Source organism: Eucyclogobius newberryi, unplaced genomic scaffold, assembly GCF_026437365.1.
Source record: "Eucyclogobius newberryi isolate DKJ021-1_F unplaced genomic scaffold, fEucNew1.0.hap1 SCAF_6, whole genome shotgun sequence".
Taxonomy (NCBI): Eukaryota; Metazoa; Chordata; class Actinopteri; order Gobiiformes; family Gobiidae; genus Eucyclogobius; species Eucyclogobius newberryi.
The window spans coordinates 23625571-23652031 of NW_027316278.1; the positions used below are offsets into that span (position 1 = coordinate 23625571).

Sequence of the window (26461 nt, forward strand, 5' to 3'; positions counted from 1 at the left end):
AAGGCCATTTTCTTAAAATGCATTTTTATGCTGTAGGGACATAAAGATGTGTACTTAAAGTAGCACCTGCTCACACACAACGTTTTAATCTGGTACTTCTCAAGATTTTGAACATTTTCTGCAAAATTCCAGTCAGACCAGGTTTGCCCAAAAACTAAATAAGCTATCTAAAATATCCACTTTGCAAATGTTTTTGCATCTAGTCAACAAAATTAAGTAAGAAATATAATCCTAGATCTATCAATTGTTCTGATTAAATGTCCTAAATACGTTCAAATTTGACAGTTTTTAAGGCAAGGCAAGTTTATTTGTAGAGCACAATCCGTACACAAGACAAGTGCTTCACACAACAGGGGAAAATAATTGCATTAAAATCACAAAGACATGACAGAAATTACAAAACGGTTAAAGATATACAAGAGAGTAGAACAGAACCCTTCCAGTCACATGCAGAGCCAAACAAAACATTGTTTATCTTAGATTTGAACATTGTCAGAGTAGAGGCCAGTCTCAAATCTTCAGGAAGACATAAAACTGAAACGCAGATTCCCCATGTTTAGTCCTGACTCTGGCACCAGCAGGAGGCCGGTCCATGTTTAGTCCTGACACTGGGCACCAGCAGGAGGCCGGTCCATGTTTAGTCCTGACTCTGGCACCAGCAGGAGGCCGGTCCATGTTTAGTCCTGACTCTGGCACCAGCAGGAGGCCGGTCCATGTTTAGTCCTGACACTGGGCACCAGCAGGAGGCCGGTCCATGTTTAGTCCTGACACTGGGCACCAGCAGGAGGCCGGTCCATGTTTAGTCCTGACTCTGGCACCAGCAGGAGGCCGGTCCATGTTTAGTCCTGACTCTGGCACCAGCAGGAGGCCGGTCCATGTTTAGTCCTGACTCTGGCACCAGCAGGAGGCCGGTCCATGTTTAGTTCTGACTCTGGGCACCAGCAGGAGACCGGTCCTATGTTTAGTCCTGACTCGGGGCACCAGCAGGAGGCTGGTCCATGTTTAATCCTGACTGGGCACCAGCAGGAGACCGGTCCTATGTTTAATCCTGACTCGGGGCACCAGCAGGAGACCGGTCCTATGTTTAATCCTGACTCTGGGCACCAGCAGGAGGCCGGTCCCTGAGGTCCTGAGAGTCAGACATGGTTCATATGGCACTAACATGTCCGAGATGTACTTTGGTCCTAGGCCATGGCGAGCAAAGCTGCTTTGAAGTATATTCTCTGAGCCACAGGAGCCAGTGCAGAGACCTGAGAACAGGACTAAGGTACTGCAGCTGATGCCTCTCTCCAAATTTGATTTAGACACTATACTTTTGATTTTGGCAATGTTTTTAGATGGTAGAAAGCTGCGGATGTTATTGATTTGACATGGCAGTTAAAATTCAAGTCTGAGTCTATTTTTACCCCTAGATTTCTAACTTGATTTGTAGGTTTTGAGACTGGAGGTGAGGCTGATCTGTTGGATGCAGTGACAGAGTGAATCCACTGGTCCATATTCACCTGCCGACAGTGAAACATAGACCTGAGTGTCGTCTGCAGAATTCTGATAGGACACAGACTATTACACATACATTTACACATAAAATGCCTTATTTCTATATGAAAACATGGCATGATGAAACACTTTTTACATTTATATATTTACATTACATTACAAATTTGATAAAAACTGGACCAAATGGGACTTTTCTTTCGGACTGCAGTGTTTCGCATTAAGCATACGTTTTCCTCCTACTTGAATTTACAATGTTTTACAGTTAGTCCTTTTTTTTTTCTTCATTGGTGTTTTATCCAGTACTTTTTTAGTGAAATCAATTGCACATAAAGTCGTATTTACGTCATACAAGAAGGAATCTGGAAGAGAATCGCGCATGCGCACTCAGCGAGTCTGCGCGCGTAATGGTAATTGCATTTGGTGACGCGCGCGCGTACACTTTGCTGGGTCTTGTCTTGCTTCCATGGACCTCCATGTAAACGACATTATTGGCAATGAGTGATGATGGATTATAGCGATTTGAAAGGAATATACTTTTTCAAACCTGCCTTAATTTAATGTATAGCCACTTCTGTGCTATTCAGCGTTTGTTTTAGCTGAGCTGCCGCGGTGGCGGTGACACAGGCCCGGGATTGGTTCTTGTTGCTGGGAGGAGACCACTCGGCTCCTTGCTAACATTATTAGCTTGCTATGATGCGTTTCTGTCGCCACTGGATTTTATCCATAGCTGGATATTATAAAGTCTGTCGATAGCCGTTTCATCTATAACTTTCTAAGGTGACTTGGAAATCCCCAACACGTTTGAAGGTAATGTTTACTGTTGGCTAACGTCATTCATGGAGCAGATGGATGCAGTGCTGCTCCTGTGCACTAGCGGCTAACTGTTAGCTGCCAAATTAGCTGTTTTGTATTTGCATACACAAGCAAACCTCATCTTTGCATTAGCTAGGCAAACTATATTTTCACTACAGTTAATCAAACAACACAATCCCTGTAACTCAACATTGCACCACTAATTTAAGCTGCAATATCAGTTGATAAGGACTATGCTTTGGGCCAGACAAAAACGGCACTAAAGTAAAATGGGCTTATGTTCTTATTTTGATTTATTGTTCTTACGATCTGTCTAAGGAGTGTTGCTATATCCCATTCAAGGCCCTTGAGTAGGTGCATTGTGTCTTCAGTTGTCTGCACATCACTGAATTTACAGGTCAAAACATTCTGCTCATATTTTTATAATATATTTGAGTAAATCTGAAAGGCATAGTATTGTATCTTGTTTTAGATTTACATTTTGATTTCCCCTTTTAGAGGTGTATGTGTGATATTTGTAGTCTAGAAATAAGGTTTTGTTTAATATCATACCTGAGCTTTTCCTTTGTCTTTTGATTATAACTTGCCCCCATAAACATTTCATTTTCATTAAATTGTATTAGATGGACATGGATTTACCTGCTGGAGGCGACAGTACCCGGAGAAAGGTGGATTTGCCTGGAAGTGCAGAAGGTGCAATGGAAATCGTACCGATGGACATGTATGACTCTGCCAGAGCTAAAATAGCTGCCAACCTGCGGTGGCTGTTTGCCAAGGCTTATGGCATTGGTGAGTAATTCATTTCTGAAATTACCACTGTTGGACAAGTCAAGGTTTCGTTTTTGCTCTGCTTGCAATGCCTAGAACTTTGTAGAACTTTATGAGACACCACCAGGCCTGCTCCTTTTCTGTTATTATTTACCAACACTCAGTTATATGTTTCAGATTGAGATGCTTTCTGTTAGAAGTCTCACCAGTAATTATTAGAAAAATTACTGCACTTTTAAATCTTATGCATCTAACACCACATTCACACAGTTCCCAGTAAATTGCCATGTCCAGATTGCTAGAAATGTGGTAGTATGTGTTGTGTCTCAGTATGTGTAGCAACAAGCTGCTCTTTGACCCTGTTCAGCTGCGTGCGTATTCGACACTCATAGTTTGAGTTTTTAATTTGTAATTTCTTATTTATTATGTCCACCTCTGGTCATTCCTGTCCACATGCTCTCCTCCTGTTGCACATCACACACTGGTCAGCTGGACACACGGGATCTGGTGTGGGCCGGGCGTGTGCGAGTGACCTTTCCCTTTCTCTCCTGTGTCGCTCACACAAGAGACCTGGTACTGATCGTGAACATGTGTGCTCTGCATTCTATCACTATAGCAATGTGCGGCATCATTTAAAATGAAAATGGAACTTGACTGTATAGTGTAACTCAGGAAACCAAAGAAAGTCGGTGTTGGTGGCAATTTTCTGGCTTTATTTCACACATACTCTTTCCTTGCTTTAGACCTGGTAATTTACCAGGGAAATGGCCAGATCCAAACACAAAAATCCAAATCCAGCTAATTCAGTTCTTGCTTCATTCACACATGTCCCTGCTCTGGAAAAATGCCAAGTAAATTCCCAGGTAAAGCTGCGTTTGTGAATAGAGTTTATCATAACCGCTGTCTTTGTGATTTCTCATTCACATGTGATACCATTATTAAGAATTTTCTCTTCACATTTGTTTTCTTTAGCCTTTTACTTCAACATTAGATAAGATATTGCTAAATCACTTTGCTTAGAGATTTTACTATTGTCTTGGACTTAAAAAACACATTCATCTTAATCGTGATACAAAATTCACACTGGATTTTTGTAAAGAACATTTTCAAATTAAGGCACTTAATTCTTTTGTTGTAGAGTTTCACTACTTAATGTCAAGAATGATGGCATCTGCCACTATGATAAATGTTAGACATAATGTAGCTTTGTGAAACAAAACCTGCTGTTGGCTTGGATTAGAGTGGTCACAATACTAACATTTCAAACACAATTTCACAGATCTTTTTCGGTCAGTGTTTTTGACAAATAGCTCAAGATGATTTAAAAACGGTTCACTGAAAGTCAAATGTTATTTATCAGCAGCTTCCTTGTTCAAATTAGTATCAAGTTTCAATACTAGTTTTAGCATCGATTTATATTAGTATCTAATTTTCGATACTTTTGAAATCAATAACTTGGATAGTTGATTACGGATAGTGCATTTTCACTGGGCGCTTACTCCCTGATGCAGTAGCAAACATTTGAATGTACATTTGTGGCTCATATGGCATTCCTCATTGATGTTGTTTGTCTAACCAGTCAAACATTGTACATATTAGCAGTCGTGAGGAGGTGCGGCTGTGATGTAAGGGATGTGAGGGCCAGCCTTATCTCATTCATGATCTGATGCATTAGTGTTTTGCACATGCACTTTCTTACTGCCCTTTCCAAGTGGCACAGCTGCTCCTGGTCTGAGCGACACAGACGTGGCTCTGGTGCACCTGTTACTAACGTGGCTGGTGTTGCTGCCCACATCATTAACTTTGCACTATACGCTTATACGTCAGCCTGTCCCGCGACTGAAGCGCCACTCCGAACCAGTAGATGATGTGTTTTTGTTGCTGGCGGACCGAAGGGTGTGGGGGCCATTACTGTCTTCCGGGTTAACTTGCGCGTTAAGATGTGACCACTCCCTTCCTGTTTTATTCAGTCTTTCAGCTTTGTGTTCTTGTGCAACTGCAGGTGTCTTAAATGCTTCACGGTGGTAGGTTCATACGTAAGCAGCTGCATTATCAGTTACCTTTTAAAATCCAGGCAAAATTATTTTTGATTATTACTAGCTATGGGCCACAAGCAATGGATAAGGAGCAGGATTGTATCTGCCATGTTGCTTTCCCTCCTGTAAAGTTTCAAGTAAATATTAAAGTCAATGGGGGTGTTGTTTTGGCACAAGGTAGACAAGTAGATGCCCGTCTTCCTTTTTCATTCAAAGTGTGCTTCCTACTCCTGCATCAACAAAACACTTTCACACAAGTTTATGCAGTTCAGATTTTGATAGGCCCATATGCACATAAACTCATACCTAGAAGTGTTTCGTTTTTTAAACCTGACATTGAAATTACTCAAGTACCGTAACTTTTCTGACATGTCCTTTTGTGATGGTGAAGTAATTTATAAAACAATCTTATAGGATCAGTCAGGGTTTCATGTAGTTTTTGAAGCTGTGAGGTTGTTGAAGTGGTGCTAACAAAGACCACCATGTCACCTGAGACTGTCCTGCATGGATCAGTTTCACAATCGTCTTCCAAAAGTGTCTTAACTGTTCGAAAGTGAAAACTACACTATGGCTTAAAGACTGTACAGCTGGTGTGTCAAAAATGAAAATACAGGCTGCCCATTATTACAATGTCTTCTGGAAATAATCCTGTCTAATTTTGAAAACTTGCAAAGGTTTACACCTCTAAAAAGGAGTTTTGCGGTTTTACTTTAACTTCTCACTAAGTTTTCTCTCAAGTACCACTGGATGTGCATTAAAAATGTGGTTGGAACAGCAAACCTTGTTACCACAATTGAAATTCTGGACAGAATAAACACAACCTAATACATTTCCAAAATGTGTCAGCGTTACTAGATTGTTCATTTGGATATTTGTTGTTGCAGATCATATACCTGAAGACCTGAGGGATCCTTTTTACACAGACCAGTACGAGCAGGAGCACATCAAGCCTCCGGTCATTCACCTGTTGCTCTCCTGTGAGCTCTACTACCGGGTCTGCTCCCTAATCCTGAAGACGGAACAGACCGCCCCTCTCCAGTCCCACATGTCCGTTATCCAGGCTCTGTCCAGAAAGGGCATTTATGTCATGGAGAGCGATGACACACCAGTCACAGAGGGGGACTTGGCTAGTATGCCCATCAAAATGGTAAGTGTCCGTAGGGCTATGTAAAGTAGTGTAGTGACCTAAAGAATGCATTATTTACGTAATGTCAATGTTGTAAGTCGTATTGAATGAAAAATACCCATTAATAGAAACCATTTTTACCATTTTTACCATTCACCGGTAAAAAATATCAGGAAATTCCTTATAAACTTTTTCACCAGAACACCTATGGAAACAATCACTCCCTCTAGAGCAAACATAGGTTAATGTAATTAAAAATGATTAATCATTTTTATTACTGTAAGGTTTCATTGCACACATTTTATCCCGATGTGTCTGCAGTGTGCGACAAATGTAAATTAGCGAAAGGTTCATTGTTACTCTTTTTGGGACTGCCCTATTCAACAATATTATTCCAGTATTTCTTTTTTCTTTTGTTCTGGATTATATATGAAATGGCTCTGTTTTGGATGCTCCAGAGTCACATACTCCTGAAACATCAACAGTCTTGTGCTTTACTATTCACTATTGTGACCTCAAGAGACCCAGCTTGAGAAAGTGTCCGCAAGCCGAGGTCTTCACAGCGTTTCTGCCACTTGCCACATCTATAATTAATTAATTATAACATACATGAAGATAATTATAATCTTCTGCACTTGTTTCTTATTTATTCAGAATAAAACGGACATCAGACTGATCTCCCGCGCTGTTAAAGCGTTTTTCATGCCGTGTTGAGATCTGACGTGTGGTGTTGCACAGCGGCGTGCAGACAGCACGAAACATTAAAACATTTTTTTTTTTTTTTTTTTAAGCCCCTCAACTCTATCGTCTTATGCTGTTCACTCCAAAGTTTAATGTCAGAGGTTTTGGCCTGGACGGGTCTGCGCCTGGGTCTGCATCTGGACCGGAGCCCGCCTGCATAAATAGAAAGAATATAGAATCCCCCATTAAACATATGAAACCTAAAACATGGACAGGACTTGGAATTGATTAATGAATATGAATTTTCTACCCTTTTTAAGCTCTTCAAAATGTTAGTTTCTATTTTGTATTTTTTGTTGGGTGTCATCAAGTTGAAAACCTAATACTGTATGTTTAGTCTAGGGGTGTGCTGGTGTGTGTATGAGAGTCTGGAAACTAAAATATTTGTTTGTTTTTGAAAACCCAAATTGTAAAATTAAATGAATTGTTATTTAATTTCACTCTCTCACTGATTCTGCAGAGAGCTGGGATTTGAGAGTTAGATCTAGTTTAGTCTGTGTTAAGTTCAGGTTTAGAGGCCATTCATTTGTTTGATGTTTAAGTTATTGAATTATTTGTGGCTACTCTGCATGTAGAATGCAGCACTGTCCTCACTTCCCGGTCCACTCAAGGCTATGGAGTGCGCACCCTCCGGAAATGGTCAGTGCTGGTGATTGACGTGTCCTAATCTCCGTCCCGGCCGCTGCAATGAAGCAACATATCACAGCTATAAAACTCAATTTGCGTGTAAACTCATGTTTACGCTTGGCGGGGCGCTCTCCCTATGGAAACATTCACTTTGCTAGTGTAGACTTCAGTTCACTAAGAGCATGTATTTGTCATAAAGGTGGATTTTTTGTTTACGATAGGCATAATCAATGGTCAATAGTAGTGTCAGGATTCATTCATTCTATAAATTTCCTGTTCTACGCTTGAGCAAGACTTGCTGTAATACAGATGTAAAAGAGTCAACCTTGTCTCTGCCAAGATGTTGAACTTGTAACTTGAACCTGAATCAACAGCACTCATACATTGCATTGTGTTTGACAAAGGCCTGAAGTCTTTTGCAGCACGAGATCTTGTCTCACTATTCAAAAACGGCTCCAACACCGGATGGATTGAAATGAGTCAATGAGCCGACATGCATTCAGCCATCTTTTACTCGTTCCTGTTACTATGGAAACCAGTTTTTGGCGCTGGTCTAAACTGAGTATTTGGGAATGTGCATCCACTTTTCTGTTTTGAAGTCTTGGCCAAATGATCCATGCTGGCCAGACATGAAGCCGAGAGCGAAGGGAGAATAGATTTGACATGTCTTTCCCCCACTGTGTCTCTGTTAAATGTTTTAAAAATGTGAAATGTTCAATATACTAGGTCTTTTGTTTTTACTGAGTCCCGGAATGTTATGTAAATGGATTAGAACACTTTGACCCAGCTTTGAAGGATAAATATTTATAAGTGGTGGTGTGTTCACTGTGATCTCAAGTAGTTGTACTTGTACAGTATTTTTAAAAGATCAGAATAAGGAAAACTTCAAAGACTGTTGATATTTTGCTTGCACTGTAAATGCCATTCATCTACTTTTTCCTGCACTTAAGTCTTTGATGGCACAATGCTCTGTCTGTCTAAGATGTTGAGTGACGCCAGATCTGACCCGGCTCAATGATCAACAACCTGAATCGCATTACACTTCAGTCTTAAAGTGTTGCACGTAACGCTGCCCACGTAGATGAGATCATTTAAAGTGATTTACTTGTACTATTTCCAGCTATGCATTTTAAGTACCTTTATTACACTTGAGTAATAACAGCAGATATCCAGGTCAAGTGGCACACAAGACCTTTACAAAACAATTATTTTTCTGTACAGAGTGCACATATGCCCATGATTGATGCCCTTATGATGGCCTACACAGTGGAGATGATCAGCATCGAGAAAGTTGTGGCTTCTGTCAAGCGCTTTTCTACCTTCAGTGCCTCCAAAGAGCTGCCATTTGATCTGGAGGATGCCATGGTTTTTTGGATTAATAAGGTAATTTTTAATTGTATTTAATTCATATATAATTTCTTCAAATATGATTATGTTCTCCTTTTAATGGTAAGAAACCAGCTGATTTCCCTTAGTTTCTCAGCCTCACTGTCATGTGTGTTTTTAATCAGAAGACGAGTCACAGAGCCCAGAGTTCACGTTGCGCTCAGCTTTCAGTGATGTGAAAGCTCGAGGCAGTGAGGGCCGTGATGCCATATCTCATGAATCATTGTCAAACTATTCCTTTCTGGAAATGGGATCTTCACGTTATATTCAGCAGCACTGTGCAAGTTTCATCGGCTTACACATGATTAAAACCATTTGGAAACGAGTAACTGTTATGTATTAGGATGGTGGGATGGGAAGTGGAACTTTAGCGATGTCACAATACAAAATCTTAGTGTAACGATTAAGGCTGTATAAAAAAATGCTCAATCTCCTTATTAAATTGTCTTTTCAGTATGGATTTTTTGCACTTGAACAAAACAGACTATTCATATTTACCATTCAACCCAATAAGAAGACCCACTCCTTCCTTAAAGTCTGAACTCCAAACCACATGCGTTTACTGACAGAGGATTGGATGTAGACCTTAAAAGAACCAAGCTGAACATTGACTATTAGACGTGGTTTAACCTTGAGCTCAAGTCAAATTTGATTAATTAGGCCCGAGCACCACAAGCTGGCGAGAGGCCTATTAATCTCGTAAGGCCGTGCAAAGCACGGCTGCGAAAGTGCGCACGTAGTGCGCACGAAATCGAGCGCGAAGCGCCCACTTCCAAACACTCGCTAACGCACTCCTTCACTCACGCACGCCCCGTGCTTACTAATTAGTAGTAGGAAAATGGAACTTTACCGTTGTAAACGGGCGAAGCCCGTGCAAAAGTACGCACTAAAAGAGCACTTTAAATTGGGATGACGACCGCGTATAAAGCACTCATTTGCGCTAAGTAGCTCACGAATACGTTCCCCATATCTTGCATGTTCCGTGCATATAAGCATGTAATGCAAAAATTGAACATTATTACTGTATAGAGGGCCAAAAACACAAGGTGAGCCCACTCAAAATTAACGAAAGTACCCGTCAGTGACCAGGGACCCACACCATGAGGTAGGAAAGCGCGAGCGCTTTCCGAAAATGTATAGTTTATGATATTTGAAAAATGGGAAACATTGTTTTCGCATCGGAATATTTAGGCCCGAGCCCCAGCAGGGCGGAGGGCCTATTGCTCCCGCAGCGTTGCAACTGTCTGTCGCCCCTGGCAAGTACAGTGAACTAGCCCATGCCGAAGGCATGGATCATGCATACTTACTCCTGCTATGACAGAAATAGTCAACAATTAGTGAATGGGCGTAGCCCATTCACTAATTGTTGACAACAGCAGCGCGAAGCGCTGCATTCCTCCAAAAACCCTCCTGGCATCGTCCCGTACGCGAGAATCCATGCCGCAGGCATGGGCCATGCTTGTATCTGCTCAAATCAATGGAAGTCTATGGGGAGTGGGCGGGGCATCCCGACGGAATAGGGAGTGACGAGCGCGTAAGCGCTCGTAATGATGATTCCACCCCATGGCGGCATGGGGAAGGCTTAGAGCTTTCAAACGATGTATAATTTGTTGTTATAGTGGAAACGGCTATATTGTTTTTGCTAAAAATATTATTATTAGGCCCGAGCGCCACAAGCTGGCGAGAGGCCTATTAATCTCGTAAGGCCGTGCGAAGCACGGCTGCGAAAGTGCGCACGTAGTGCGCACGAAATCGAGCGCACTCATTTGCGCTAAGTAACTCACGAATACGTTCCCCATCTCTTGCGTGTTCCGTGCATATAAGCATGTAATGCAAAAATTGAACATTATTACTGTATAGAGGGCCAAAAACACAAAGTGGGCGGAGCCCACTCAAAATTATCGAAAGTACCCGTCAGTGACCAGGGACCCACACCATGAGGTAGGAAAGCGCGAGCGCTTTCCGAAAATGTATAGTTTATGATATTTGAAAAATGGGAAACATTGTTTTCGCATCGGAATATTATTCTTTCTTTCTTTCTTTCTTTCTTTCTTTCTTCTTCTCGGGACCAACCCCCCTATTTTTCACCCAGTGAACATTGACGAAAAGTCACAAAAATTTGCACGCCTCTAAAAATCGTGCCTCTCTACATTCTGGCTATTTCCTTTTTCTAAAATAAAAAAAATTGGCGCGTCAGCGCCCCCAAATGTACCAAAAATGCATTGAGAGATGGGAAATGACCCAAAAAAAATATGATCGTAGAATCATGAAATTTGGCGCAGAGGTAGATGGTGACAAGAGAAGTAAAAAATATTATTACGGCAACGCCGTCCGCCCAACCAAATGTCGGCCATATTGCTTCAAAAATGGCTAAACATGACTTCGGAGTTTTTCCAAACGTCGTACTTTTACGAACTCCTCCAAGGGCGTTGGCCCTAAAAAGCTGAAATTTGGTGAAAATGCTACTGAGGAGTGGGACATGAAAAGTTATCCAAATTACATTGATACCTCTCACGGTCTCTGTGCGGCGAAGCCGCAAACTGTAGCTAGAATTTCAGAAATCTCCCATATTTAAAATTTCTGCCGTTTGCGCAGATAAAGTCCGAATTGCGTCAAATTAGAATCAGTTGTTAAACTCTTTGCCCTAAACCTACTTGAAGTGAAATAAATTCATTTGGCGCCACAGCGCCCCCTACAGATTTTATATGGAGGTTAAATGTTTAGTTATGTTTAGCGTAATAAAAGGACAATTGGGGCGCGTTAGCGCCCCCTCCTCTTGCGGCGTGGCGGCGGTGTGGCGGCGGCGTGGCGAGGGCCGATCATTGCCGCTTGCGGCTATATTTTTTATTATTATTTTTCTTGTTCTTCTGCTTTTTGAGCTCTAATTTGACCCCCTGAACATGCTCAAAAACTCACCAAACTTTGCCCAAAATTCAGAATCGGCGAAAAATTTGATTTTTTTCTGGGCCATTTTTTTTTTCGTTAAAAAATGGCGCGACAGCGCCACCGACAAAAGTCAAAATACATTGCGCCTATGGGAGACGCCCCGAGGTCAACTTTGTCGTAGAGCTACGAAATTCGGGACACACATTCCTCTCTTGAGGACAAAAAAAAAATATTACTGTGGCCACGCCTCCAGACTTACCCTATGCCCGCCATCTTCCTTTGAAAATGAAAACAAGCTGTGTTAGCCATTTTGTTCACGTCAAACTTTGACGAACTCCTCCTAGGGCGTTTTGCCCACCGACTTCAAAATCGGCGTACGTCCTCTGGACAAGTGGGGCATCTAAAGTTATTCAATTTTTTGAGATACCTTTTACGGTCTGTGTGCGGCGCGGCCGCAAAGTTGGACAACTTATTTTGGAATATTGCAGATCTAAAAATTGCTCCCTTTTGATCAAAACCAGTCCGATTAGGACCAAATTTGAATCAGTTGTTAAACTTTCTAGTTTGGACCAGTTTAGGCTGACAAAATTGAAATGGCCGCGATAGCGCCCCCTACAGAGTGACCTTTAAATTAACATTGAAGGTCAAAAATTAGTTTTACCAAAATTGTCTAAACTTTACCCAAAATTCTATTTTGCCGTCCCGATCACAAAAGCCAATCACAAAAATGCCTAAATTTTTACGGCGTAGTCGTAGCGATGACAGAAACCTCCCATGTTATCCCTATGGGAAAACCGCAAAATCTCTCAAATTACCACATTTTTATGTTTTACACTTTAACGAACTCCTCCTAGTGCGTTTTGCCCACCAACCTCAAAATCGGTGTACGTCCTCTAGACAAGTGGGGCATCTAAAGTTATCCAAATTTTAAGGATAACATTTACGGTCTCTGTGCGACGGAGCCGTAAACGTTTCCCAGAATTCTGACTATTTGGCCTTCAGAGTGGCCTATAAACAATATAGTTTTTCCAAATGACATGATATTTTGAACAAAATTCTAATTTGCCATCCTGATCATAAAAGTATGAGAGCCAAAGTCATATTTTGTACGGCGTAACCGTAGCGATGACAGAAACATCCCATGTTATCCTTATGGAAAAATCGCAGAATCGCTCAAATCACCACATTTTTACGCTTCACACTTTAATGAACTCCTCCTAGGGCGATTGTCCGATCAAGTTCATATTTGGAGAATATCATCTACACAAGTGGGGCATCAAAACGTATCCATATTTTGATTCTAAGTGCTACAGTCTCTGTGTGGCGGACCCGCAAATATATGTCAGAAATGGGAAAACCGCGATATCTCTAAAATGACCACATTTTTATGCTTCACACTTTAATGAACTCCTCCCAGGGCGATTGTCCGATCAAACTCATGTTTGGGGAAAATCATCTACACAAACGGGGCATCAAAAGTTATCCATATTTATATTCTAAGTGCTACGGTCTCTGTGCGGCGGCGCAGCAAATTTGACTGACACTTGTGTTCATTTGCACTGGATTGGCCATGTCGAATGTGTCGCCGTCTGTCAAGTTCTTTTTTAATTCAAGACACAATAAGGGCGCCATCTTTATCAAGTCGAAAGCGCAGAGTCGGAAGGCCGGCGGCCCGCGAGGGCCCGCTTGCGGCTTTAATATTCTTTCTTTCTTCTTCTTCTTCTCGGGACCAACCCCCCTATTTTTCACCCAGTGAACATTGACGAAAAGTCACAAAAATTAGCACACCTCTAAAAATTGTGCCTCTCTACATTCTGGCTATTTCCTTTTTCTAAAATTAAAAAAATTGGCGCGTCAGCGCCCCCAAATGTACCAAAAATGCATTGAGAGATGGGAAATGACCCCAAAAAAATCTGATCGTAGAATCATGAAATTTGGCGCAGAGGTAGATGGTGACAAGAGAAGTAAAAAATATTATCATGGCAACGCCGTCCGCCCAACCAAATGTCGGCCATATTGCTTCAAAAATGGCTAAACATGACTTCGGAGTTCTTCCAAACGTCGTACTTTTACGAACTCCTCCCAGGGCGGTGGCCCTAAAAAGCTGAAATTTGGTGAAAATGCTACTGAGGAGTGGGACATCAAAAGTTATCCAAATTACATTGATACCTGTCACGGTCTCTGTGCGGCAAAGCCGCAAACTGTAGCAAGAATTTCAGAAATCTCCCAAATTTAACATTTCTGCCGTTTGCGCAGATAAAGTCCGAATTGCGTCAAATTAGAATCAGTTGTTAAACTCTTTGCCCTAAACCTATTTGAAGTGAAATAAATTAATTTGGAGCCACAGCGCCCCCTACAGATTTTATATGGAGGTTAAATATTTAGTTTTGCGAAATTATATGAAATTTGACACACAACTCAATTTTGGCATCCCCATCAAAAAAGTCAATGAGACCCATGTCATAATTGTTATGGCGTTGCCGTAACGATGACCGAAACCTTCCATGTTATTCCAATGGGGAAATCGCCAGAACATGTTTACACTTTAGACTTTCACCAACTCCTCTTAGGGCGTTAGACATATTAACCTGAAATTTGGTGAGACTCATCTTCAGGGGTGGACCATCAAAAGTTATCCACATTTTTATTCTAAGAGTCACGGTGTCTGTGCGGCAAAGCCGCACATTTTGCCAAGAATTCAAAATAAAATTGCTTTTTGATGGTAAAACAAAGGGGAGAAGATGTGACAGCGTCACAGATTCAGCAGTAGATGTAATAAAAGGACAATTGGTGCGCGTTAGTGCCCCCTCCTCTTGCGGCGTGGCGGCGGCGTGGCGAGGGCCGATCATTGCCGCTTGCGGCTATATTTACAATTATTATTCTTTTAATCTGTCATATCACCATATGTGACCAGCTTATGAAATCAAATCTCACAATTGATAAAGTTAATGTGACATGATAAACAGTGAGAACAATTCTTGGCAAAACTTTTTTGGAGTTAAATTGAAAAAAATGTATATCTTTTAAAATGTCTTAAATTGTGTTGTCCTTACAATCAACAAAACACCTCGATTAGGATTATTATCTCTATAGGCCTGAACAATTTTTACAAAATATCCGATCGCAATTTTTCTGTTGAACATTACGATCAGTTTTGCAATTTTTGTTTTGATAGTTGGGTTCTGTTCAAAGCTCACATTTTAAACATGCCCAGGAGCTTTAACATTAGAGAAAAGCTAGAAGAACTGAACTAAACTGCTAAAGTAATACAAGAATCCCATGCATTTCAAATGTTTATAGAGGTCTAACTCTGAACTACAGGGTTAGAAACTTTACTCAGAATAAGAAGGACTTAAATTCAGGCTTTGATATTTGCTCATGCATTTCTATCACGATAGATCTCGCTGCCGTACATCCCCATTTAAGTAACAAATCGGTCTCTTTCTTCTGCAGGTGAACACAAAGATGAGGGAAATCTCAGAAAGGGAACATAAAGTAAAGCACCACCCACTGGAGTCTCCCAGTCACCAAAAGGTAATGAATCCTCCAAAGTTACACCTCTTTTCTACCTGCACCTTATCAGAAGAGGACTTAGTTTGCAATGTGTGTCATAAGAACTGATTTCTTCATGTATTTTCTGTGGTCGTCTTTTGTGTATTATCCAAAAATCTGCCCCAAGAGTCACTGGGATTGGATCCACTCCTTTGCCTGTGACCTCTGACCTATTAATATTTCTGCTCCTCTTCCTCATCTGTCTTCCCGCATTCCTTTTTCTTATCCCTGCAAACTGGATAGTCTCCCTCCAAATGGTATTGGAAGCTAGTCCCTGTAAGTTTGATGTCAGCTTCCAACCCCCTTTTTGGCTTCACCTCTCCTTTTTGCACGCGTCTGTGTCGATGTGCGCGCACTCTCCCCCATGGCTCATTCAGGTTGTTTTCCTCCTGGCAAATACTTCACACAGGTGTAAGGTTATTGTGACTTTTGTAATATGCGCGCTCTTATTTCAAGCTCAAGTAGGCCATGTGGATTCGGTGTGCGCTTGTGTACTGTACTGTGCTTGCCCGGCTAAGATGATAGGAAATCCATTGCTGCACCTTTTTTGCTTTGCAGACCCATCGCAGCCCTGTTCCTTTCATTGATCAGCTTCGTCTTCCCTTTCTGCTCTATTCTTTTATTTACACCTTTTCAACAATTGGCTCTGACGGTGTCTTTTCTCTGTGTGGCCTGCTGCATGCTGAAGCCAGAGGAGCTCATAGAAGCGGTACTGTGTGTAGTTTGACAGGAGTGCACTGCGTAACATTAAACTTATTGTACAGGTAGTTTTAGTATTAGTTGTAGTTGTTTAGATTTTACTTTGGGAGATTTCTAGCTGTTAGTGTTTAAGAAATCGAACGTGCCTGTCCTTATCTTAATTGTGTAACAGAAATGATAAAGCTTTGAATATGTAAAATACAAATTAATACATATATATATATTGTCACTTGTCACACAAGTTTCTCTTTGAAAGAAATGAGAATCACCCCAGTCTCATTAAATGTGATCCGTCGCCTGGTGATTTAGGTTTTGTAATTTTCTTTCCCACTTGACACATATGAAGTCTTATCATTGCTGTTCTAAAGTAATCACCATCTTCTATCCCTGCTAAATGTTATTTAATTGTGATCCTATTCATAGAAATGAGTTCACATTTAGAGGGAAATCGCATCACATCCAGTAAACAGTAGCATAACAGTGAGCGGTTGCCAAGTTGCACTGAGTCAAGCCTCTTGCTCTCCCCCTGGTGGTTAGGTGAGGTATCGTCGAGAACATGGCTCTGGTCGACAGATGCCCTTCTTTCCACTGTTGGAGGACCTCATGAGAGATGTTTGTGATGGAGCTGCACTTCTCGCTGCAGTTCACTACTACTGCCCAGATCTGATGAAGATTGAAGGTATCATATACTTACTGTGATTGTGCTTCTAAATTAATCTTCAGCTAATATTAGTGTTTGTAAAGTTTTGATGTTGACCAATGACCCTCGACATCACACACAAAGACACCCCCCCCTGGTGAGCTAGGCTATATTTATTAGTTGCACATGTTTGGCTGTCCTGGTCTGGTCACTGAGACATTTATAGCTGTTAGGTCATGGCAAAGTGTCCCGGTGTAAACCATGCTGTGTCTTTCTGATCAGACATTTGCCTGAAGGAAGTGACCTCCATTGCTGATAGCCTCTACAACATTCACCTACTCAAAGAGTTTGCCAATGAATATCTAAACAAAAGCTTTTACCTAACGACAGAAGACATGCTCTACTCTCCACTTGTACTCAAGGTGACTTTTTAAATTTGGTCAAATTTCAAAATGTAACATGCAACCAAACCTTGGTGTGATGAGGGCAAAAGTAATGTAGTGTTCCATTCCTTTATCCAGCACAATGTCATGGTGTTCATCGCTGAACTCTTCTGGTGGTTTGAAACGGTCAAACCAGAGTTTGTCCAACCCAGAGACCTACAGGAGATAAAAGATGGCAAGTGTCTAACATTCTGTAAAACCAAAAATGGGAAGGATCTTTTCTAAACTAAAACAAATGTTATTTTCTTCAGCACGAACAATTTCCCAGCCCAAGGGTGCCCGTCCATCAGTGCCCATTTCTAATGCCACCAAGAGAAGCTTTCTATCCAGCCCTGCGGTAACAGAAAACCAAAGCTGTCCTGAAGTCTGTAACAGGTACTTCCTGCACCCTGAAGACTCTGACTCACTGTAAGTCTATTTTCACTTTCATCTTCATTCGATCACTTACTGGTAGCATTAGCCTGGATGACTACAAATGTCAAGCTGAACCATGTCCATTTTTCCTCATTTCCTTTGTATTCTGCATCTGTGTTTTCCTGTATTTTTCTTCTCTGTCTGTAATTCTATCAAGCACCTCATCAGTAATGGAGATTATGTTTTTGTTAAATTTTGTTTTTTCTGTGCTGCATATGCATTCTCCACATGGAAATATCAACATTGTTTTTACTTCTAGTAAAGGAAGTCCATCCTTCAGTCCTTCTCATCCACTCTTACCCCTACGACAGAGGCAACAAAAACAGCAAGGAGAAGACGGTGCTGGTATGGAAACGTATTCATTAATTTGAGCTGGTGTTGTTGATGATGGAATAAAATTGTACTTTATTCATTTTTCAGTTCTTCGAAATCGTTCCAACTCCTTCACCCATATGGATGGACAAGGTCGCAGTTCAGTCACAGGCTGGTCCGACAAGAGGCCGAGGTACTTCTACTTGTATCAATACAATTGTCATATTGGACTGCCTTCTCTTAATGACTAAAAACAATAAGTGGTTACTAAGCCAAAATTACAAATATTTAATTAATAATTAGTTATTCAATTTACATGAACAGTAAAAAAAATAATCATGTCCTCTTTCTAATTCTTGTATTCTTGCTCAGGCCTTTGTCGACATTGAATCCCTACTTGCTTCACCCAGATAGTGATGCAGACAAAGCTTCTGGGGACAGTGTGAGTCTGGCCCGCTCTATAAGCAAGGACAGCCTGGCATCCAATGTGATCAACGTCACGCCCAAACATCAGACTGCTCTGCTCCAGACCTCACAGGCGGCACTGCGGCGTGTAAACGGTCATAGTGCTGTGGCCAACGTTGACCACGAGGAGACTCCAATTATTATGACTGATTCTCCCGCCCAACGTCTCGAGGGGGCACAGGCCTCTGCATCATCAGGGGCTCAGTCATGCTCTGAATCGAAACCTACAACTGAAGGATTTTACTTGGAACCTCTAATGCCAGCGGTCCTCAAAACCCCCAAGGAGAAATCTGTGTGTTTGAACAAGGAGGAGGAGAGTGGTGAGGGGCCATCTGGGAAGGGCACTCGGAGAAAAGCGTCCGGTACTCTAAATCAGACTTTTACTCCCCCTGATGCGGAAAGAGAGGCGTCACCTCAAACCTCTCAGGCTACGCATAAGCCCACTTCAGCTGCTAGTGTAGACCACTCTTCCGAGGGACCCACTGGAGCGTTCTTCTTGCATTCAGGCTCTGAGGAAGCAAAAGCTTCCCCAATTCTGGATGCAGACTTGGAGGATCTTGAAGAGGCGGAGGAAGATTTGGATGAAGCAGCAACTACTAAGGATCACAGGTGGTCGCGGAAAACGTGTGATGAGGAAGAAGAATCGGTCAAACTTCAGGAGGACATGAATGTAAAGGAGCATGATGACAAGGACTATGGCGGCAGTGGTCGCTCCAGTCCCTGTCTCAGCACTCACTCGCAGGCGAGCAGTATGGCCAGTAGCAGTGTTCGTATGACCTCTTTTGCTGAGAGAAAAGCCCAGCAGCAGCGTTTTGGCAGCAACCATGACCTGCGCTCAAGTGCCTCCAGCTCTCAAAGGACCACTCCAGATGGGTCAGAGTGCAGCGGACCTCTGGGCTCGTCATTGAGACTGAAGAGGGACCAGAGCCCCTCGTCTCCCCTGGGAGGCTGCACTCGAACAGCTGATGGGAGTGGGGCAACTATCCTATCATCTGAGATGGTGCAGCTTCGCATGCAGCTTGAGGAAAAGAGACGCGCAATTGAACACCAGAAGAAGAAAATGGAAGTCTTGTCCGCGCGGCAGAGACAGAAGCTTGGCAAAGCGGCTTTCCTCCATATTGTAAAGAAGGGAGCAGGGAAGAGTGACACGTTGCCAAACTCACTTAAAGCTGACGTCTCCAAAGATGAGCTCAATCGTCAGAAAGAAAGAATCCGTAAAGATGATGTGTGTGTGGGTGGGTTCAGAGGAGAGAAGGTAGAAGATGCTCCAGTGAGTGCCTTAGATGCAGAGAGGAAGACGAACAATGGGAGTTTCCACCTGGAGGAAGAGCTGGACCTTAACGAGTGTAATCGTTCCATTGAGCTTCTAAATGATGCCATCAGCAGCATCCAGCAGCAGATGATGCAGCTGTCTCTGCAGCAGGAGGTGTTGATTAAACAGAATGTACCGTCTCCACTAGGAGCCGCTCCACTGCCCTTCCCCATGGACAAGAGCAGTGACCACAAATCCGGAGCCAGCTTCCACTTTGTAGAGCACCAAAGCACTGCTCCAACTCGCAAGCCCCCTAAACTGAGCTCAGGGCGATCCCGGTCAAAACCCTCTGAACTAAAGGTGGCCAAGGAGCAGAGCCGGTCCTCTGCTAAGCTTCATGTTGCAGAGACACTAAGTCACTCTAAGCAGCACACTGGGAGCAGGTCTCCCAGAACTGATCAGCCAGACGCCCCCAGCCCTCGCACCACCTCAGAGACCACCAACAGGCCAGTTTCTAGTCACAGTCGAAACTCTTCCTTTAGACTCCACGATGAGGCCAACATGCGCATTCCCACAAGAGTGGACCTGAATGCTCTGTGTTCTCCTGAAGTGTCCTTTGACTGCCTGTCCAGCACGCTGAGAGAATCTGAGCTCAACACCTCTGACGGCTCCGGAAAGGAGAACATCCCCTCTGAGGAAGAACAGCGCAGTAAAGCCTCTCTCATCGAGGTTGATCTGGCAGATGTGAAGGACCCAGAGGACGAGGAGGCAGGAGAGGAGACGTCCACCGACGGAGAGCAGAAGTCTGTCTTGGGATTCTTCTTCAAGGTAAAATTTTGTTGATTTGAACTTTATTTTATAAGAACATATGAAACATTTTCCAGAAGTTTTAACCTAACTTGAAATTCATTTTCACATCTCAAAATGTTTAGGATGAACAAAAGGCAGAAGATGAGCTGGCCAAAAAGCGAGCTGCTTTCTTGCTAAAACAGCAGAAGAAAGCTGAGGAGGCACGACTTCGCAAGCAACAGCTGGAAGCAGAATCAGAGCTGAAAAGGGATGAGGCCAGGTAATGCAATTTTTTTTGTTCTTTTACATTCTTTCTTCTTAGTTTGGATGAAGTTCATTTGTTGGATTTTCCTTTTTTTTCACCAGACGGAAAGCAGAGGAGGAGCGTCAACGTAAAGAGGATGAGAAGAGCCGTCGAGAGCTGATAAAGCAGGAGTATCTTCGTAGGAAACAACAGGAGATTTTAGAGGAGCAGGGCCTTGTGAAGCCCAAGACGCCGAAACCCAAACAGAAGCACAGAGCCAAGACTGTTTTCAGAGAGGAGTCCAGTGATCATTTCTCCAAGTGCTCTTCCACAGGTATGGCCGATTTAATAAATGTTGCATGTTGGATAGGTTATTTTTTGTTTACAATATGTTAATGTATACATGATATAACTGTGAATCCACCTTTTTATATGTGCCATTACATGGATCTCACAAATACCAAATCTCTCGTATTTGTTTTTTTACACAGCTGACAACCTGAGCAATGCCCAGTCAGGCTCCAGTCTGTCTTTGGCCTCTGCTGCAACAAATGAGGCTGACAGTGTGAACTCAGGAGGGGCTGGTTCACAGCGGTGAGTTGCTTCAGATGTGGTTCAGATCACGGTATTTAGATGTCTTTGGAGGACATTGAATTTGTGCTCATCAAGCCTCTGTGTCCAGGTGCGACTCCGTGGAGTCTTTTCCAGGAAGTCGAAATCACAGTCGAACAGCCGAAAGAGACTGGGATAACGGCTCTACTGCATCTTCAATCACATCCATGGCAGAGTACACAGGCAAGTCCCCGGATTTGAGCTCTTTACTAATACCACGTTCTCCATTTCTTCTGTTGTGATATATAAAACATATTGTGTATCGTGCCATACAGTACATAATCCTGAAGGGCTTTCCTCTTGTTTTTGTAGGTCCGAAGCTTTTTAAGGAGCCCAGCGCCAAGTCAAACAAACCCATCATCCACAATGCCATTTCCCACTGTTGTTTAGCAGGCAAAGTCAACGAACCCCAGAAGAACCAGATTCTTGAGGTGAGCAGAGCTCTTGTGTAATTTCCATTTTTTTTGAAGATTGGAATACAGAGTGCATAGTTTATAATTAACTTAAGTTATTCATGTTGACATCAGTTGACATCCAGTTTCCATCATGGGTGTTAATACTTTTTATTCTAATAATTTGAGTGTTATTTATTTACTTTCCAAGGAAAAAATATATTATCTAAATGATTCAGATGATAGTTTTAATACTATATAATATAGTAGAAAAAGCTTCAGTTGTAGTCATCTGGACTCTGTTAGAAAAAAAAAAATAGACGTTTCGACTCTCATCCAAGAGTCATTGTCAATAAAAGAATTTAGGTCGAGAACTCCAATATTTATACTGTTCTGTGGTAAGACCCGCCCATTGGGCGGAGCCTTCCTGAAGTAGAAAGAGTTGTTTATTTCAACAGAAACTCCCCCCTTGTATCTACCGAGCTAGCCTATTCAGAATTTTAATGGGCTATTAGAATCCTCTTTGTCTTTGTGAGACCCTGGCTCAACCAACCTGAGTACCTGATTAGCATCTAAATGTCCTGGTCCTGGTCCTCTACCTTTCCAGGGGTTCAGTAACCCATTATAAATAACAGGAAGATTGAATCTTAGCCCTCCATTTCTGTTTTAAGAAGGTCTTTCTTTTTTAACAAAAATAGCTTCTTTAACTCCTCTTTCAAACCATCTTTTCTCCCTGCTTAAAACCTTCAACTCACCGTCTTCAAACGAGTGATTAGAGGCTTCAAGATGGAGATGCACGGCGTACCTAAATTATTTTATTGACAATGACTCTTGGATGAGAGTCGAAACGTCTAATTTTTTTTTTTCTAACTGAGTCCAGATGACTACAACTGAAGCTTTTTCTACTATGGAACACGCCTGGACGAATGAGGGATTACACCGACTATATAATATAACGCACGCACGCACGCACGCTCGCTCACTCACTCACTCACTCACTCACTCACTGCCGTGGCTGGAGAGCCGCGGCGCGGTCAAATTGCCTGCGCAGTTTCAGGAGCCGCGGCGCACGGCCGGCACAAAAATAACATGGCAGTTTCGGCCGCGCGGCACTGCAGACACTCCCATTATTAATAGTGATAATAATAACAATAATAATGGATATTTTGTATGGTCATGTTTTTCACTGCAGGAGTTGGAGAAGTGTGAATCAAACCACTTGATGATCCTGTTTCGAGATGGAGGCTGCCAGTTCCGGGCGCTCTACTCTTACTTCCCTGACACAGAGGAGATCCATAAGCTGACTGGCACAGGGCCCAGGAGTATAAGCAAAAAAATGATTGACAAGCTGTACAAGTACAGTTCGGACCGCAAACAGTTTACAGTCATTCCTGCCAAGACGGTGTCTGTGAGTGTGGACGCTATCACTATTCACAACCATTTGTGGCAGCCCAAAAGAAGTGCTGTGCCAAAGAAAAGTTCAAAATAGCTAGAGGTTCTATGAAAGCCACAATCATCCAATCTTCGTCTCTTTGTTTCCTAAACATTCTGCTGATGCCTTTTGTCCAGCACATACTATGCTTTGACGGCTGCAGTGGTGGTCACTGCCTCGTGGTTATTTGTCAGTGAACATGCAACCAAAAGGAAGTGTCAGGCCGGTGAAAATACCACTAAAAGGAATGGCGGATCATCTCAGTGCTTCTTTGGGACATGTTTTCTAGAAAAAACACAACTCAAGCATGTTGGTTTCCATCTCATAATGTGCTTTGCCATATCTCAGCACTGTCAGCATCCACAGCTCTACATTATCCTTTCTCATGAAGATGCCTTTGAACAAAGACAAGGCACTGCAGGAACTCTGTTCCCCCTTGTACATTGAACTAAACCAAGGGACTTTACTTTGAAACCCTTTAGGATAGTGGGACCACACGGCTCTCCCCAAACAACAATCGCCCCCTCTCTGGACCATCATGTGTCTGATCAGGCTGGCATTGCCTTTTTCTGCCTCGGGCTCATCTGCTGCTCTGAACTTTTTTGTTGCTAGGGAGCTGTCTCCCTTTGACATTTTTTGGCCTTTCACGCATCGTGGTACTATTGTCTATTTAGTCAATGGCTTTTTAAATGTAGATGATGATTGTTTAGCACTGGATATGTGTATTGAAAAAAGGTAAATGATGATCATTTTATTGCTTTTATTTAATTAAACATCCTTTTTATAATCAACGTTGTCAAAGGAGAGTCAAAGATGGGCCTGGGTAATTTTTTTTCTTGTTTTGTTTTAGCTTTTTTTTCCTTTTTAGGAATGATTGGAACACCGTAAAGCAAAGTTATGTTTTTCCATCAACAAAGAATTCTCTGATGTTAAAGTTATGTTTTTGTTCTCACCACTGGGCACTTCAATTGTCCTGTAAAAAGTGCACTCATCAACACTTGTCAAAAGCTTGTCATGTTATGTATCCTTCCCTTGAGTGTTTCAGCCTGTCCTTTAAACACTACAGCAGTCAATCACATGCTGGCTCAATCAAAGTATTTGATATATTCACAGAGGGTTTTCAGTGTGGGGCCTTGGTACAGTTCAACATTAAAGAACATTCCTTGCAAGGTGTTAATGCTGCCACATGGTCTCTCTCTTCTCTTGTTTGAAAGGATATGTATTTAAGTGCTTTTTCTTCCACACCAATGGCCTCGAGAACAACCAGAAGTGTTGCACGAGCACTTTACTTTTGTTTTTTTGCTGGGGATTGAAAAATGGGCATAAACTGTAGAGTACACTGCTACTTAAAACTACTTTGGGGAGGGGGAACCGATCACTGCAAAGCTGAAATGGATGTGATAACTACTGCTGTGTCCAAAAAAACTGCTCATTACTTGATTGTCTCATTTGCTGCATTTGTTTTGGCAAGGTGCTAGAACTTAAAATGTAGTGCATTTTTTTATGTTCACTAAAATATTGTATTGGCATTGGTCACCATTTTGTTACACTAAAGTACTTTGCATCCCTGTTTATTTTAACTTTGATCCCATGCCATCTATTTATTTTTAATGAAGGCACTGAATAAATAAGTGAATAAAAAGTCACATTTTCATTTTATATTTTCTCATGGTTTGGGCTGTTTTTTTTAAGCACTTTTTTGCATGATGCATGTGGTTTACTGTAATGTCACTTTATTATGAATTTAGCATGACACACTCGAGCAATCCTCGTCGTCAAAACATCTCCAGACCTCCCAGGATGCATCTGACTCTCACGTCAACCAACTGGAACATCGGCTGCGACGCCTTAACGCCAGCGCCTCTGACTGTCGAACGTTACATCTGCCACAGCAACAGGTCAGGTGACTACACAACTCCAGCTCTCTAAGGGCATTCATCTTACACAAAGACTACATAGTGGCTCAATTTTGAGCTCCATAATGAAAGGTGAGTAGTACTTCTAATGTGTTATTCCTCAGCTTATGAGCCATTTGGGAAAATCAAATTTTGTCTTTTTGTCTTTTAAGGAACATTTTTTCTTGTTTTGCTTTTAAAATGCTTCCATCAGAGCGACTGCTGTGAACTTGCTGAATCTACATTATTTTGCACCACTATACCTTCAAGTAAGTGAGTGTTGAATAAACAAAATTAAAAATGGCGAGGAGCTGTTTGCAAATGTTACTACTTTAACTTTGAGCAACAACTAGGTTTGTGGATGAGGTCAAAAAAGCACTAGATGTGCAATTTATTCCCTGGCTGGAACCACAACTAAACTGAACCTAAATAATCAGGGCTGACCATCCGGAAACAGGATTTAACCAGTATCCATTATATCCATTATTGAGACTAAACTAGGAAGAACACAGATTAATTACAGTTAAACCCAACTTCATAAGAGAAAGCAATCACCCACCTCTAATATTAAACATCAAGAAATCAGAAAAAGGTTTATTGACATTGTCAGTGAAACAAAATTCCCAAACTTGGAACTTGGTTCAGCATTAAGGTGAAACATGGAACAATAATGATGGCAAAATATATAAAATCAGGTATGCATAAAATAAAATGAACTAATACAATTGAAAGACTTTGCTCGAGTATATACACAATTTACAGGTGGTTAGAATACTCAATGTATTTGTTCGATTTCAAGAATGTATTTCCATTGCTCAAAATAAGACTTGTGGTGATAACAATTTAACAGTTGAATTATTAAACTATAGGTGTTAATTTGAATAAATCTGCAGCAGTCTTACTATTTAACTAAGACTAAGAGTGTCACTATAGTTTTATAAGTTTTTCTATTGGAGTGTTTTTAAGTTATCTTTTTATTGTTTACTTCTGTGCCTACTTTGTGTTGCAACACTGGACTTTCCCCATTGTGGGACAAATAAAGGCTGATCTTATCTTATTTCATTTCACCAATTTCAGAATTTCCACCTGGTCTGTCCACCTTGTTGTTTTCGGTACAAGACAAAGACGTTGGGGAAATTAACTCGACTGTGTTTCACAATGACAATCTGACATCAGTCACAAAAGTCATTTTTAAGAGCTCAGGAGTCACAGGGATCGCTGAAGGAGCATTCATGTCTTTTCACACTCTCAAAAGTCTTGCTTTAGACAACAACAAATTCACAGACATCAACTACAAATGGCTTGTGAGGCCTTCTACCTTGACAGAACTCGGCATGTCTGTAAATTACATCAGCGTCCTGAGTGGGCCCATGTTGGATGGATTCACCAAACTCAACAAACTGGATCTGAGGAGCAACCAAATCAGCTCTATTCAACCAC

At 41.8% G+C, this 26461-nt stretch overlaps 1 protein-coding gene across 3 annotated transcripts; it reads left to right on the forward strand.

The window, feature by feature from the left end:
• The first annotated feature begins 1906 nt into the window (after positions 1–1906).
• camsap1b (calmodulin regulated spectrin-associated protein 1b) lies at positions 1907–24768 on the forward strand. 3 transcript variants are annotated; one of them, XM_072434043.1, is made up of 19 exons: positions 1907–2304; positions 2934–3099; positions 5999–6261; positions 8830–8991; positions 15334–15414; positions 15676–15708; positions 16669–16810; positions 17054–17193; positions 17293–17389; positions 17466–17589; positions 17888–17973; positions 18049–18133; positions 18313–20485; positions 20590–20726; positions 20813–21024; positions 21182–21284; positions 21373–21485; positions 21615–21733; positions 22887–24768. In XM_072434043.1, exons 2-19 carry the CDS (start codon positions 2934–2936, stop codon positions 23181–23183), a joined length of 4533 nt encoding a protein of 1510 aa, XP_072290144.1. In that variant the 5' UTR covers positions 1907–2304; the 3' UTR covers positions 23184–24768. The 3 variants fall into 3 exon arrangements, with proteins under 3 accessions (XP_072290144.1, XP_072290142.1, XP_072290143.1); XM_072434041.1 differs by lacking the exons at positions 21615–21733; positions 22887–24768 and having other exon boundaries at positions 17466–17622; positions 21373–21576; XM_072434042.1 differs by lacking the exons at positions 15676–15708; positions 21615–21733; positions 22887–24768 and having other exon boundaries at positions 17466–17622; positions 21373–21576.
• Positions 24769–26461: the final 1693 nt, after the last annotated feature.